Raw genomic sequence first — 16,722 nt, forward strand, 5'->3', positions numbered from 1 at the left:
AGATATCATCCATATGTTAAAAGCGCAGACTCATTTACCAAACGCGCAAGACAGTTACCCTGCGCATATAAGAAATATATAAGGTTGCCCGATTTACAAATCGTTGCGCAGATAACAAATTGGTTATTTTGCGCTGCGCGATTTACCAAATGCGCAGATTGGCTATATGCGCGTAACATTATTACATTCCTTCCTAAATTATGATCATTCTGCTCCCACCCCAACTCTCATCCCAACCCCAACTTTGGCTTTGAACCCAGGAGAATTGCTCAGCTTAGAAACGATCCCATCTGCTAGAAAGATGCTACAGAAAGTTAAAATTCAAATCGCGAGTATAAACTTGATGATGATGCTGAAAGTAATAGAAAAGACGGGTTTTAGTCCTCACCTTATATACTCTTCAGTTTAAAGATAAGCTTTAGTGTTGCCGCGGTAATTCAACTTGAGTCTGTTGATAATTTGTAATTCGCCGATTTTCTTTTGGTTGGTTCAGGTTATATTGTCGAGACTCGCTAGCTTTTTATCCTTCTTTGTTCTCTCAGAAATTATTTGACACTGCACTATTCCAGATTTATAATATCTGAAACCTCGATCCATACCAGCGTATACAGTGCTTTAGGGTATAGCGGATTTTAGGGTATAGGTATGAAGGTATTAAATGCATCCGCTGCTATTTTCTATATAAAATTAACAACTTATAACATATTTTTATCAAGATTTCTAGCCTTTCACTTCCTGCGAGACTACCCTTGTCTTGAAGGTCTGTCTTTAGGCAATCAAAATATACCCAAAAAATATGGGGTTGACCATAATGCAGTGAAACCATGGTCACGTGACTGAGACACGTGATGAAAACGTTAATATTGCGTAGGTAGACATCAGGAAATATCTACTTTCACTTTCATTTTACAAGGCAGCTTCCAATCATCTTCTGAAGCATATAACGTAGCTTAAAATCATCTGCGGACATTCCTTTTTACAATCAAGCACAAATAAAGCTTATATCTGGCATGAAAATGGCCTTTACTAGGCGGGAAAATTGCACTATATATTGATATGGACTACATTCGAGTGGACCACGGAGGCATATCCGGCTAATTGCCCCCTTCATGCCTATAGAGGATAGATTGATAAATTATATCTTTAGACTTGAATTATTGTATATTTTTTCATTTCATTCTTTTACTGGCATGCAAACAGACATTCTGACATACATTTTAAATATTTGCTCGTTGTGTTATTTTTCATATGTCATCAAATGTAAAATAAAGCTATCCCCTATAGACTAAATCAGTGTATTTGTAAAAAACGTCAGTGAATGAAAAGTATCCGATAGAAATTTAAAAAGCTGAATGTTTTTGAAAAGAGAATACATTATTATTCTGATTTATAGTAAAGAAATCTTGGAAAGTTTGTTAAGATGTGGATTTTAAACTAATAATGGAAAAAATGACCAAAGCTATCCTGTACACCCTAAATCAGCACACATGTAAACAATGACTTGGAGAGAAAAAACATGTGAATTTCTATTAAAAGCTGAATGTTTTAAGAAAGATATATTTTTTTTCTGTCTGATATATACTGAAAACAAATACTATTTTCATTTCTTTGAATTGGAATACAGGAAAAATTAGTTAGCTATCCGCTATACCCTAAAGCACAGTACCGCCTAGCCCACAGACACTTTGGGGTCAAAACCTGTTCCCCCTCCCAATTCGCCCCTGCCAGCCTTCAGCCAATATATTTTCACTTTTTAAATCAAACTGAGCACATGTCTCGACCATACAACAACTTCTCTGTTACTATTTCAATATGTTTAAAAAATCTCCCATGTACTATCAGTCATGCTCAGAAAAACCAGGAAGGTCTAATACGGGGAGTAGAAACTCTGTATAAATCAATACATTTATCTGTACTATGCTGTCGTCCATACCTGTAAATATCGACCAGTCGTTAGCGATCGATATTTTGTTTTCGCCACTATCGATTAGCGCGTAATTAGCATATTACCTCATGGAGCTATAACACTTATTGTTCAAAGGGTTTACCAGTCACATGTTAAGTGGCGATAATCAGATGACCAGAGATTGATCTAAAGGGATTCTGAAGCAAAAACAGCATGCGACTGCATGTGGTGATATGCTTAATTATTATTAATTAACTCGAGCTCACTTCCCTGAAGAAATATTTTATCACGTAACTTCAAACCTTTATCAAAGGCCCGATTTTTGTTGGATTTGAATAAAAAAAAAATGGAAAATAACAGAAAGCTGACACTTTTCTTAATCTTGTAGAGCCATAATTATAATTATTGTTTATAATGTCAGATTTCTACATACAGAAACAAACATTCTTCTTGAACGTAGGGAATGTTTCAAACGAAATTGTTGTTTAAACTCCAAAAATTAGTTTAATAAATTTAATCTTAAAACTGATGTGTGAAAAATACAATGTATTTAAATTAAAATAACAATATTTTTTTTAAAAAAAGGCCGACAACGAAGTTACATTTAGTATTCCGAACTTTTAGATAAAACTGCAGAAAATCATCTAGGTTTAACACGCATTTAAATGGTGAAGAACAGAGCAATATCATAAACAAATATTTTCAGGCAACAGGTTACAGTTTTGACTTGCTATTTTCATTAAAATATGTCCTAATTTTTTTATTCTAAATACTCTGAATCAACAAGGCAAATATCATGTAAAAGACGACATCTTTTTCTCTGGGTAAGACAAGTCTAGATTTAGCCATTTTCACAGGGCGAAAAGTAACATTAATGTAGATATTTTCCATTTAAAAACAGATGCAGGCAATAATTTCATGGCAGAACTTTTGTTTTCAACAAAAAATTCAACAAATGCTTTCCCAGATTTTCACTGAAAGGACGAGTTAAACTGTAAGGCGTAAGTGTTTGAGTAATAGCAGAATAACCTACGGCATACGCTTCGATTGGACGACAGCATCAGATAAGATAAATGCCTGTTTCCAGTCCCCGTATCAGTTGTTCCAGGAAAAACTAAAGACAATTAACTTACTCCGAGCATTTTCAACACAAAATAGCTTGTCCAAGGAATAGGAGAATAGATCCCAGCTTGATGTCAAATTTACTACACGGAGCCGGGACACAGACAATATCGTTAGTGGTTAAAATAAAAATACTCGCTCATGACGTCAACTGCCGCGATGGTCCAGAGAGTACAGACACTGGTTGTGTGAGCTTACTTTTGGGCAGGTTCGCTCCACGCTGTGGGCGATCTTTTTTTTCTTTTTTTTTTTTAAATATTTTTTATCTTAAGAATAATACTATTAAAAAGAAGACATGTGCTCAGTTTGTTTTAAAAAACAAAAATATATTGACTGAGTGTTGTCAGGGGCGGTCTGGGAGGGGAAGGGGTGCTGACCCCCAAGTGTCTGTGGCCTAGCCTGCCTTCCAACTACCGGACGATTTTCTAGAGATTTTCTAGCCGTCCAGTAAGTGATTTCTTAATGAATAAGTAATGATTTTATATAGTTTAAACTGTTATTTAATTACTTAAGATATATCAGAGTTCTGCTGAGGTTGCGTTTTTGCTCCATTGGCGCGAAAAAAATATGAATGGCGCACCAAAAATCGCGTTTGTGGGCCCTTGGCGTGCCAGAAAATCTAACAATCAAACCCGAAAACGATCCCTAGTGTGCCTGTCTTGCACGGTAGATAGACATAACTTCAGGGGAGATCACTGCGATGGATTTGAAAAAATAACATGTCGTGATAATTGCACCATCATTGTATCAAAATGGCGACCTCGTCGCAAGGAAAAGCAATTTTGCACGAATTTTTCAGTCCTCCTGCCCCTAAGAAAATGAACCAGACTTTAGTTACACTGGGGAAAGATACAAATAACAATGATAAATTAAACAAAAGTGATGATTCAACTATAGATAGCGCTGAACATTCAAGAACAACCTTAGAATCACAGAGTGATTCGACCCCACCCAGTCCAGTAAATTGAGTAAACCGAAAACAATGGTAAAAAAAAGAGTAGAGTTAAACGTCTGACAAATAGAGCATCATAAGAACTTGCTGGTTAATCATATGTCATGGTTAAGTTATAAGGAAAAAGAGTATTGATGACATGAACTTTGTTTATAAAGCATAAGAAAAGTAAAGGTTTTTAAAAAGCTTCAGAATGGCCCCATGTTTTCAGGGTAGATGGGCCATGGGCCCATTGTACTTAAAACCTCGGCAGAACTCTGGGGTGTTGATTTCGTCCGATTCCGTGCAGAAGTCACAAGCAGAAAGAAATTGTAAAATTAAAAGTTAGAAACTATTTTTAAAATCCCTTTGAGCCGTTATTGAAAATAGTATTCTACGTTTATATGTCAATTCGCAAGTAAAAATATTAATATTTATTATGGTACATGTATCTAATAGAAAAATGTATACTGGTTTGATTTCATTTGATTCTATACGAGTAACTGCACAAGTGACAAGCGAAATCAATCATAAAATTAAAAGTACATAACATTAATTAAATGCCTTTTGGGATATTATTTAGAATGTAATTGCATGTGTGTATGCTGATTCTCAGGAAATATATTTCAGAGCTCCAGATAAGCTGCGTATTTGCGTGAATTTACGCAATTAAAAGTTCAGAAAACCCAATTGAATTCAATCAGTAGGGCTGTAACGAGTATCCGAGTACACGGATATCCACGAGTTTGACCAAAAGTTTGAGTACGGATATTCGTCATTGTCAAGATCGTTGGATCGCGATCTTTTTCATTAATACATGCAATTTGTAAAATTCTATCAATAAAACTAAATTAAAGCCACATTAAACATCTTCAATGAATTTTCTTGCACATCTAAGACGATTACGCGTTTTTAGATTCTAAACCGGATGTAAACAAATGTCTTAGGTAGAGTTAGCATCGGTCCTATTTTCGAACTAAAATTAATATAGAATCTGTCAAAACAGTGAATAAACATTTATCATTTAAGTAATTAAATTCAATAAAAAGTTAGATACAAAATGTCCAACAAATAAAAGTTCCTTATAAAAAAAAAGCGGAACTGTTACTAAATATTGTGATATTAATGACCGAGGTCATATCGTTCATCTGCAAGAATGGCCAAACATTACAGAAGTCCACCCGCGAAACCTGACTTTAATTAATGAGCAAAACATTAAACATAGGTCAAAACTATTAAACTGAGCACTATGAGAACTGCAAAGCTTAGATTCCATAAAGAAAACAGTACAAAAATAACAGGCTTGCATTTTTGTATCATTATAAGTTGTTGCTGGTGATCCGTGGTTCGATCTGTGAATCGTCAGCCCTGACTGGCGGATCGGATTGCCACTTGTCTGACGATCCACAGCCCTATCAATCAGTGTGCGTACTGAAACGCAGTTAAAATTCCTAATACCCAATTCATAAAAAATCGCTTGCGTATCGCATTTTCCTTATTACAGAATGGGTACAAGAATCTAATGCTAGACAACTGACTGGTTATACATTACCGCAGAACAGGTTGCTATTTATCAGAAAAATCACAGGACCATTCAGTCGGCTGATCAGTGTCATTTGGACGTTTTGTAAACAATTTTTAAGCCGATAAAATGTAAAAGAGGTCGCAGAAAAAACATTGTTGCAGCACAAACAAACAAATTAGTGGAACATTTTGCTGTTCAACAAACAGTTATCTGTTTGTGACGATGTAGTGTCACGATACTAGACAACATCTTATGGAAGAACGCATATTTTTGTGAATATACGTTCAGGATAATGTGGATGAATTGTTAGATTTTCTGGCACGCCAAGAGCCCACAAACGCGATTTTTGGTGCCCCATTCGTATTTTTTTAGCGCCAATGGCGCAAAAACGCAGCCTCAGCAGAACTCCCGTATAAGTTTTTCTTTTCAAAGCCATACTAAATATAAATATTTTTTCTTGAAAATTGGCATACAAACTTAGAATTATATTCTAAATAATAGCTCAGAAGGATTTTGAAAAAATATTCATTTCCGCGCATATTGAATCGGGCGAAATCAACACCCGTATACGTTTTTTGATTCAAAACAATACTAAATATAAATATTTTTCTTGAAAATCGGCATACACGCATAGAATTATATTCTTAATTAAAAGCTTAAAAGGATTTTAAAAACTAATAATTACTTTTAATTTTATGACTTGACTTTGCCTGTCACTTGAGTTTTCCGCGCATATAGAATCAGATGAAATCAACATCCGTACAAGTTTTTCTTTTCAAAATCATACTAAATGTAAATATTTTTTCTTGAATTTTGGCATAGACAAGTAGAATTATGTTCTTAATAAAACCTTCAAAGGATTTTAAAAAATATACATCACTTTCAATTTTATGACTTAATTTTGCCTGTCACAAGTTTTTCTTTTCAAAACCATGCTAAATATAAATATTTTTTCTTGAAATTTGACATACACACATAGAATTATATTTTTAATAAAACTTCAAAGGATTTAAAAAAATATTATTTAATTACTTTCAATTTTATGATTTAACTTCGCAAAATCAAATTGACTTTGCTATTCAGTCATACTCATTAATTTTGACTATTATTTTGAAATAAAATGAATTGATTATGAACGTTTAACTACCGTTTTTCTAAAAGTTTTGAACACGGCCGCTATTGAAATTAAATGTCATTTTAAACAGTGATTTATTTAAAGAAAAGATATTTGAATACTAAAATATGAAAATTTTAAGTACTTCAAAATTTTGTTTGCAGGTCTGATTAGTATTGATATCTTTTGTAAATCACAGGTATTATTACTTATTCAGTAAGAAATCTATTACTGGAATGGCTAGAACGCAGGCTAGGCATCCGGTTACCGGACGGCTAGACACTTCCTTTTTTGTCGAAGGTGGATATTTCCTGACTGTTGTTTCTGTGTGTGGGGGGTGGGGGGACGGTTCTGTCCAAGGAGTGTTCTCGAAACAGTTTGTCCGAGGGGGTTTAATTTTATGAAAACAAACTGCATAAGTGTCTGCTTCTAAGTATATATCAAGATAGTGCATTGGGCCCCAGGGCTCGACAAATCCACTCGTCCTCTCGTAAATAATCTTGAGTATAAGTAAATCCCATAAATAAGTCACAACATGCGATTTAACATTCAAACTTAATTGAAGTAAAAGTATTATTGCACTCCAGGGTGGCGGTCCTGTTGTTAAAGTTTCTGATAAAGTCAGATATCTCTGTTAGTGTTACTGTCAAAGCTATAGGAGATTAACAGTTAATGGTACTGTGGACAAGTTCATATTGAATAGAAATTTAGCAAGATAAGGGTTAAAAGATGTATGTTTAAGAATGTTGCTAAATTGTTTTCCATTACAGGTTATGTTCCTAGCAAGAGACTGAGAATGACATCCATACCAGTAAGGAAGGGGACTACAGGCAACAGAAGAAGTGGAATAGGAAAGGAAAATGCTGGTTAGCATCTACTCATGTTATAATTTGTTCAGTAATTTCTAGCTGTTCTTAACAAAGGTATTACAATGCACTTGTTATCCTCTTGGCATCAATCTTAAACAGACAGTGCTTGATTCTGTTACAAAATTATCAGCATTTGATATTTTGCATTTATTAGCTCACCTAAACCAAGAGTTCAGGGTGAACTGTTAGTATATGTGGCTGATCTGTTGTCCGTTGTCTGTCCTCAACAATTTTACTTAAACATCTCTGAAACTACTGGTCAGAATTTCACCAAACTTGGTCTGTAGCATCCTGGCAAAATTCCCTCACAATTTTGTTCAAATGGGGGCACTTTTCAGACTTCTTCTCATGAATTTATCAAACTTGGTCTGTAGCATTAGTGGAAGGTCCTCTCTGTAATATATTCAAGTAGGGGCACTTGGCCACTAGAGCTAAAGATGGAAAAAAAATTAAACAGCTTCTCATGAACAGCTTGATGGATCTTCATCAGACATGGTATGTAGAATCATTATAAGGTCCTCTCTTATGTTTGTTCAAATGGGGGCACTTTGTCCCTTTTAAGGGTCATTAGAGCTAAAAAAATGAAATACCATTACACAACTTCTCATGAACCATTTGATGGATCTTCATCAGATATGATTTATAGCATGAGAGTAAGAGGCGACTAATAGGGTCTTAACACTTGGTTTTGCAGTAACTCTGTGATTCCAGCAGGTATGCAAATTTTGATTCCATACCTCATGTTTTTATTTCGATGTAAATGAGATGTGGAACCAAAATTTGTAGTCCTGTTTGAGGCCATACAACCTATACTGTGTTGGTGTGCCGTAAAACCCAAATAAATAAATAAATTGTTCTGTACAGTCATTGTAAGGTCCTTTCTCAAGTTTGGCTAAATGAGGGCCACTACAGCTAAAATAGAAATTTTTTTTAAACACATCCTCCTCATGAGCTGCATCAATGATGGATCTTCATCAAACTTGCTTGTTGCATTATGACTTGATGGAGCCTCATCATATTTGGTCTGTTGCCTCATTGTTAGGTCCTTTCTCAATTTTGTTCAAATGTGGGCACTTAGTCCCTTCAATGGGCTGCCAGAGCTAAAAATAGAAATACCTTAAAAGCACTTCTTCTCAAGACCTGTTTGATGGATCTTCATCAACCTTGGTCTGTAGCATCAAGGTGATGCACTCTCCAATTTCTTTTCAATAGGGGGTACCTGTACTTGGACCCTTTAAGGGGCCATTTAGAGCTAAAAATATAATTTTTTAAAAACAATTTCTTTTCATGAACCGCTGAATGATCTCCGTCAGACTTGGTATGTAGAATCATTGTACTGTCCTCTCTCAAACTTATTCAAGGGTACTTAAATTGTTTTATGCATTTGTATGCTAAACACAGATATTACCATTCATGATTCAGTTTGTCATATGTTTATTCAAGGCCAGGTTGGCAACTTAGAGCGACTATTGCCATCTTGTTAATGTTTTCTTTATCGGTTTATATTTACAAACCTGGAATTATTTTGCATCTGATATGATAACGCATTATCATGTTGTATTCTGTCCAAAATTAGACTAGGTTTATTTTTAGCTCGACTATACGAAGTATAAGGAGAGCTATCCTACTTGACCCGGCGTCTGCATCTTTCCGCGTCCCCACCTTGGTTAAAGTTTTTTTTACACTTTCTCTTTTTTCAACTTATCTCTGTAATTACTTGATGGATTTGATTCAGACTTGAAATAGTTATTCCTCATCATCACCCACATCATCTGACATAAGGGCCATAACTCTGGCACCAATATTTCATGATTTATCTCCCCTTTTCGCTTAGTTTTTAAGGTTAAAGTTTTGATGCACTCACTCTATCTCTGTTATTACTGAATGGATTTGATTCAAACTTAAAATACTTATTTAACATCATCACCCACATCATATGACACAAGATGCATAACTCTGGCACAAATTTTTTATGAATTATTCCCCCTTTTTACTTAGAACTTCAGGTTAAAGTTTTGATGCACTTTCACTCTATCTCAGTTATTACTGAATGGATTTGATTCAAACTTAAAATAGTTGTTCAACATCATCACCCACGCCATATGACACAAGGTGCATAACTCTGGCACCAATTTTTCATGAATTATTCCCACTTTTTACTTAGAATTTCAGGTTAAAGTTTTGATGCACTTTCACTCTATCACTGTTATTACTGAGTGGATTTGATTCAAACTTAAAATAGTTGTTCAACATCATCACTCACACCATTTGGCACAAGGTGCATAACTCTGGCACCAATTTTTCACGAATTATTCCCCCTTTTTACTAAGAATTTCAGGTTAAAGTTTTGATGCACTTTCACTTTATCTCGGTTATTATGAAATGCATTTGATTCAAACTTGAAGTAGTTGTTCCACATCATCACCCACATCATATGATACAAGATGCATAACTCTTGCACCAATATTTAATTAATTATGCCCCCTTTCAGCGTTCAACACTAACGGTGTCCAGGGATCCCGAGGACACCAAAAATCCGCAAGGGATCCTAAAGTTCACAATTTCGGTGTTCCGTCGGGACTCTTGATTTTCAAATAAAATATGATTCTAAAAAAATGAAATTCCCCAGTCTTGTTCGCTCAAACATCGGTCTTTTGCTAAGCCAGGGCGTTCAGTTGACCCGAGGTCCCGGGTTTTGACCCGCGAAAATCGAGAAAAACTCGTATTTTACCGGCATAAATTATGGCACGTGCGTCGGCTTGACTCGCGGAAATTTACTTAGATGCGTTCCAAGTTCGATAGTTCTGCCCCCTGTCAATCAAAATCCCAGTGAATTTCAATATTGTTAGCCGTCACAAGCGGAAATATGGCAGTAGGCGGAGCGTCGTATTTTAATTAGCTACCGACAGATGTCAGTCACGCCACGCGCCAAATGACACGTGCTTATCTCGCGGTTTGTATTTAGTACAATATGCCTTGTCGTTATCAAAGGTGTTTATTAATCAATGTTTACAAGTTAATTGATAAACAATGCAGCCTTAGATTATCGTGTTTGTACCATTATTTTGTGTGCTCGATACGATTACATGAGCTGGTCGGCCGTTACGGCCTATAACAAATTTATTATCATTGCCGAGGGTTTGTTTGGGCAAAACAAATTAAATAAGCAGAAATTATACGTGGTATGATGAGAAAATAAAGTTAAAACAGTTATCTTTTCAAGAACTTTAACTGTTACTTTTGTTTTTCGTATAAATTTGTCACTCGTTTTCTAGACCGACATTTTCGAACATTTTATCATTTCTTACAAGATTTTTCTAGTACAAACTAAAATAAAAAGCCAATAAAACGTCTGCATTTACGAAAAATATGATCACTGTTGCCAAAGCAGCCCTTATTTAGAAGAATTTGCTGATAATAAAAGCATGCAAACACTAAACCCCACCCACTTTTAGGCAATGTGCAAAATAAAACAACTAAAATATGAAATGTTTAAGAAAATCTGTTATGACCAATGTACTAGTTTTAGATAAAGTCTGTGGGAGTTGCATTAATAAGGCCTAAAAAATCTTTGTATCTGGTAACATGCTCAAAAAATTAGGGTAGGTAGGTCGGAACATTTTTTTTTTTGAATTTTTTATTTATTTAAGAGAGACTTTTCGGAATTTTTTTTATGTCAAAAAAATGATTACAAATAAGGGGGTTATAAGGGAGAATGAACTAGGCGGCATACATTTAGACGAACTACAACAAATGGCAGAGGAGTGCGATGGTAGTGAAGATGAGGGGGAAGAGGACTTGGACAGAAATGACATTATTCTTTTACAGCAAAAGTCATACAAGCTATTGTTGTCATTGATGTAAAATGGAAATAAAGTGGAAATAAAATACATGTAGTACTGTAAACAGTTGTGTTTGTTAGATTTTAGTTTTTTCATGTTCTTACCACATTTTGTTATCAGGGACTCCTAATTTTCAGCAGGGATTCCTAAATTTCCCAGCAGGTATTCCTTCTGGATACCTGGCAAAAAAGTTAGTGTCGAACACTGCCTTTTTGCTTAGGCTGTACTTGTATAGTGTTTTGATACACTTATCTGTACTTCTCTTATTACTTAATATTTTTGACACAGACTCCGGCTATTGTGCAATATCTTCACCCACCATTGGAGTTAATAAACACTCCAGTGACAGCTCCAGTTTTCTCAGATGTGCCCAGTTTCACTATCCAGCATCGAAATAGTCAAGCATGCTGTCTCCTGTGACAGCTCTTGTTGTCTTATCTACTTATATTTATAAAGCTTATTTTTACCACAAATTTAATTACTTGTATAAAAAATTTGAAATGTATTCCCAAATTTTAGAAAAATGCAGCTGAATTTAGCAGTTTTACAGTTTTTAAGTTTCCTGAATTCTAGTCATAGCTTCTATTCCATCAAACAGCTGATCGCATGTATTGACATGCTGCTGTTTGACTGAGGCCCAATAGGGGTTGCTGAATTCAGAGCTCTATGTATAGATCTACCTGAATTCCTAAATGTAAACTTAAAACACATTTCATTGATAGGATATTACTTGTAACAATTTTGAACAATGTCCTTAATTCAAGGTAAAGATATTACCATTAAATGTCTGCTATGATAAGGTTCTAGGAATAGCTGACTACTTAAAATGAATCTACTTTAAATTTTTTGTTTTATAAGCACTTTAGTTATAAACTTTGTTCTAATTAGGCCTTGTGAAATGGGCCCCTGTTCTTAAATCATGCAAAATAGCATTGGATAATTGTTTTATTATCTAGAATTGTTATGAAATCTTTTGTTTTTGAAAACAGATCACAACTCCCATGCAGACAATGATAGAAGAAAGCATTTCCCAAAAGAAAATAAGCATAATCCTAGGTAAGATGTAATATCTTCATATCTTGTGCAATATTTGTATATTATTGTTAGGTTATTCAAATATCTAGTGGTAATGTTGTTCTGATCTTCTTTGGTCTAAGTTCACATTGACAGTGAGCTAAAAGTGACATTCCATTGTGTCACTCTTCTTTGTAGTATTATTGTTGGCACTGACTGTCAGACCACAATATTATTGTCTGTATATATGCGTAAAGCACCTTTAAACTTCTTTAACATGAAAATAATGCTTATATAATTTTGGTATGATATATATTTTATTAAAAAACAATGCGTTAAAATCCTGATAATTTCTGTTTCACATGGAGGGTCTGTAGTTGAGGGTCTGTAAACATTTATTTATAAGCAAAGTTAAGATTCACCTTGTCCAACGTATACGTTGCATGTACGGAGTGTACGCTAAATACACGGTACATTGTACGTTCCATTACTGGCATTTCCTGTTGATTTTGTCAACATCCTGCATGGTGAGATAAAAAAAAAACTACTAATTTTCATTGAAGTTTAATGTCTTTAAAGAAGCGATATATTCAGTACGAGCGACAGATCATTCATGCTTCCCATGGTAATGTGGTTATGGCCAGTAATTCTCTAGTTTCTTCAAACATTCGAGTTAACTGACGTGTGAAGTCGGTTTCGAACTCTATGTTCACTTTCAAGTTCACTTTCTGTCTCTCAAAACCATTCTGTTGACTTTTTTACCTGTTTAACGCAAGAATACTATAACAAGTTACTAATAAACATATATATTTTGGCAAAAATTGCTGATGTAGGGGTGCTATATGCCAAAATTAGTGTTGTACATAAAACGACGCATATGAAGAAGTACCTCATATAAAAAGGTCATTGTCTTTAGCCATTCGGTCAGTAGTTACTGCTTTTCTTCATTTGAGAGCCATTTCAGCTTGATATTTTTATGCCCCCCTTCAAAGAAGGAGGGGTATATTGTTTTGCAGATGTTGGTCGGTCGGTCTGTATGTAGACCAATCCGTTTTCGGATAACTCAAGAACACTTGAGCCTAGAATCATGAAAGTTGATAGGGAGGTCATGACCAGCAGATGACCCCTATTGATTTCGAGATCTGTATTTCAAAGGTCAAGGTCACAGTGACCCTGAACAGTTAAACGGTTTCCGAATGATAACTCAAGAACGTTTGGGCCTAGGATCGTGAAAGTTGATAGGGAGGTTGGTCATGACCAGCAGATGACCCCTATTGATTTGGAGGTAATTATGTCAAAGTTCAAGGTCACATTGGCCAGGAACAGTTAAACGGTTTCTGGATGATAATTTGAGAACGCTTGGACCAAGGGTCATGAAAGATGATAGAGAGGTTCATCATGACCAGCATATGACCCTTATTGATTTTGAGGCCAGTAGGGCAAAGGTCAAGGTTACAGTGACCCGGAACATTTAAACCGTTTCCAGACAACTTGAGAACGCTTGGGCCTAGGATCATGAAACTTGATAGGGAGGTTGGTCATGACCTGTAGATGACCCATGTAGATTTTGAGGTCAGTAGGCTAAAGGTCAAGGTCACATTGACCTGGAACAGTTAAACCCTTTTCGGATGATACCTTGAGAACACTTGGGCCTAGGATCACTAAACTTAATAGGGAGGTTGAACATGACCAGCAGATGACCCTTGTTGATTTTGAGGTCAATAGATCAAAGGTCAATGTCATATTGAACCAGAACAGTAGAACTTTTGTTTACAGTGAGCAAATAATTTCTGTTCCTTGTGCAATTACTGAATGTGTCAAGGGGGTGGGGGGGCATTTCGTGTTCGACGAGCTCTTGTTCTATTTCATGATACATGTTTTGCCGTATAGTTATACCCCCACAAAACGAAGTTTGGGGGGGGGGTATATAGGAGTGAGCTTGTCGTTCGGTCGGTCGTGAAAGGCTTGACCAATTTAAATAATTTTTGGTACACAGGTGTAACATCAGAAAATACAGGTCAAGTTTGACTTTGGGGTCAGTAGGTCAAAGGTCAAGGTCACAGTGACTCGAAACAGTTAAACGGTTTATGGATGATAACTTGAGAATGCTTGGGTCTAAGATCATAATTTTTTGTACACAGGTGTAACATGATAAAATACAGGTCAAGTTCGACTTTGGGGTCAGTCTGTCAAAAGTCAAGGTCACAGTTACCCTGAACAGTAAAACGATTTCCGGATCATAACTTGAGAATGCTTGGGCCTAGGATCATAAATTTTGGTACACAGATGTAACATCATGAAATACAGGTCAAGTTCGACTTTGAGGTCAGTAGGTCAAGGTCACAGTGACTCTGAACAGTTAAATGGTTTCTGGATGATAACTTGAGAATGCTTGGGTCTAGGATCATAATTTTTTTACACAGGTGTAACATGATAAAAGACAGGTCAATTTTGACTTTGAAGTTAGTAGGTCAAAGGTCAAGGTCACAATGACATGAAATAGTTATACAGTTTCCGGATGATAACTTCAGAATGCTTGGGCCTAGGATCATGAAAATCGATAGGGAGGTTGGTTATGACGAGCAGATGACCCCTTATAATTTTAAGTCAGTAGGTCACAGGTCAAGGTCACAGTGACCTGGAACATTTTAAACGGTTTTCAGACAATAACTTCAGAACACTTTGGACTAGGATCACAAAACTTAATAGGGAGGTTGATCATGAATAGCAGATGACCTCTATTTATTTTCAGTTCCAAAGGTCAAAAGGTCAGGGTGACCCGGAACATTTAAACCTTTTCCTGACAGTAACTTGAGAAAGCTTGGACCGAGGATTATGAAACTTAACAGGAAGGTTGATCATGACCAGCAGATGACCTGTATTGATTTTGAGGTCAGTCGGTCAAAGGTCAAGCAAGTTCAGCTTTGACATTGGCTTAGGTCTGTGACAAGGCCATATTGGGGGGTATAATTCGTCACTCCTGTGACAACTCTAGTTTACACTCGTTCACATATTATGATATTCACATATTCCATCACAAAATGTGTTCAAGCAGAAAGTGTAATTCAGTTATCCAAACAAAACTCAAATTCTTCCATATTTTATTGATGTTGTAATGGCAACCGAAATTATAAGCCATGTACCATGAGAAGTCAGAGGTTTATAAATAAAAGGCCCTTCTTAAAATCAAAAAATACACAGGTAAGTTATTTTTCAGTAAAATATTATCAAACTGTTTCTAAAGATGCCAAGTAAGTGATATTCATAATTTATCGCATAAATGAAATCAAATATACACGCCATGCACGACAATGTCAAAATGTTTTCAAAACGTTCTTTCCGTCATGTCTAGAGAAAATGCGTTCAGTGACTTCCTTAAAAGCATTGTCACTCTTAAAATAAGAAGATAACTTATTCATATTTTCAGGTATGAAAGGTGAAATAATGTTCTTGAATATTTTGTTACCTCAACTTTAATTTTTGTCACTCATGGAATGGCCCATATTACAGGGTTTTCCCTGACGCACAAATCCTGCGTCATAGTCGCACTTTTCTGGTAAATGACCCGTAAAAATAAATTCTGTGCGTCACAGTGGACGCAATTTCTTGGAAATTTAAATCAGACCAATTTTGTTTACAAAGAGCAATTTTCTGAAAATGTACTTTCACTTTTATAATTATATGCAGACTGTGTCACCAATTTTCTATATTTGCGTCGATTCACATTTCACAAATTTAATACCCAGTCTGATACTTTGACTGATTAACACTTTGTAACAGGTATTATCTGCTGTTTACAAAATAAAAATGGCTCAAAAGCAAAGCAAGCTGACGATGTTTATGACGTGGCCAGCAGCAAGTACAGTAGGACCCAGTGGTTCAGATCACCTATTTCCACTATAACACTGCTGGTAAAAAGTACTAAAACCTATTTTAGCACATAATTATATAAATAAAAGTCAAACATCAGCTGTTATTATCATTTTATTCAGTGAGGAAAGATTTCAATCTGTATAATCACTAGTATAAGTAAAACAAAGTTTTATTCAAAATACTAATTTGAGTATATCTGTATGACTCCCAAAATTTGGAAATGACCCCCAGATGTGAAACACTGGGGGTCACAATGACCCTCGTTTTCAAAAGTAAAGGGAAAACACTGCATATTATAAACTGTGACATAAGATGCTTTAAGTATAATAAATTAATGACATCATATTGATAATCGATATTATGTAAATCAATAAATTAGGATAATAGTTATATGAGCCGGTTCATCCCGTTTCATTCCAAAATAACGTCATGTCTCAGTGGACAAGGCATTTGTTTGTTTCGGTGAAATTAGACTACATGCATATATCTATGCGAGTATGTCTATGTGCAGTAAATTTTGTATGAA

General features: G+C 35.4%; 1 protein-coding gene across 1 annotated transcript in view; it reads left to right on the forward strand.

The window, feature by feature from the left end:
• Window positions 1-469: 469 nt before the first annotated feature.
• LOC123529040 (uncharacterized) overlaps window positions 470-16,722 on the forward strand; it is a 62,512-nt gene continuing 46,259 nt past the window's right edge. The window contains exons 1-3 of the mRNA XM_053518423.1: window positions 470-493; window positions 7,369-7,464; window positions 12,299-12,365. Coding sequence (XP_053374398.1) covers window positions 7,395-7,464; window positions 12,299-12,365 — 137 coding nt within the window. The 5' untranslated portion in view covers window positions 470-493; window positions 7,369-7,394. The remainder of the gene's footprint in view (window positions 494-7,368; window positions 7,465-12,298; window positions 12,366-16,722) is intronic.

Source organism: Mercenaria mercenaria, chromosome 1 (assembly GCF_021730395.1).
Source record: "Mercenaria mercenaria strain notata chromosome 1, MADL_Memer_1, whole genome shotgun sequence".
In the NCBI taxonomy this organism is placed as follows: Eukaryota; Metazoa; Mollusca; class Bivalvia; order Venerida; family Veneridae; genus Mercenaria; species Mercenaria mercenaria.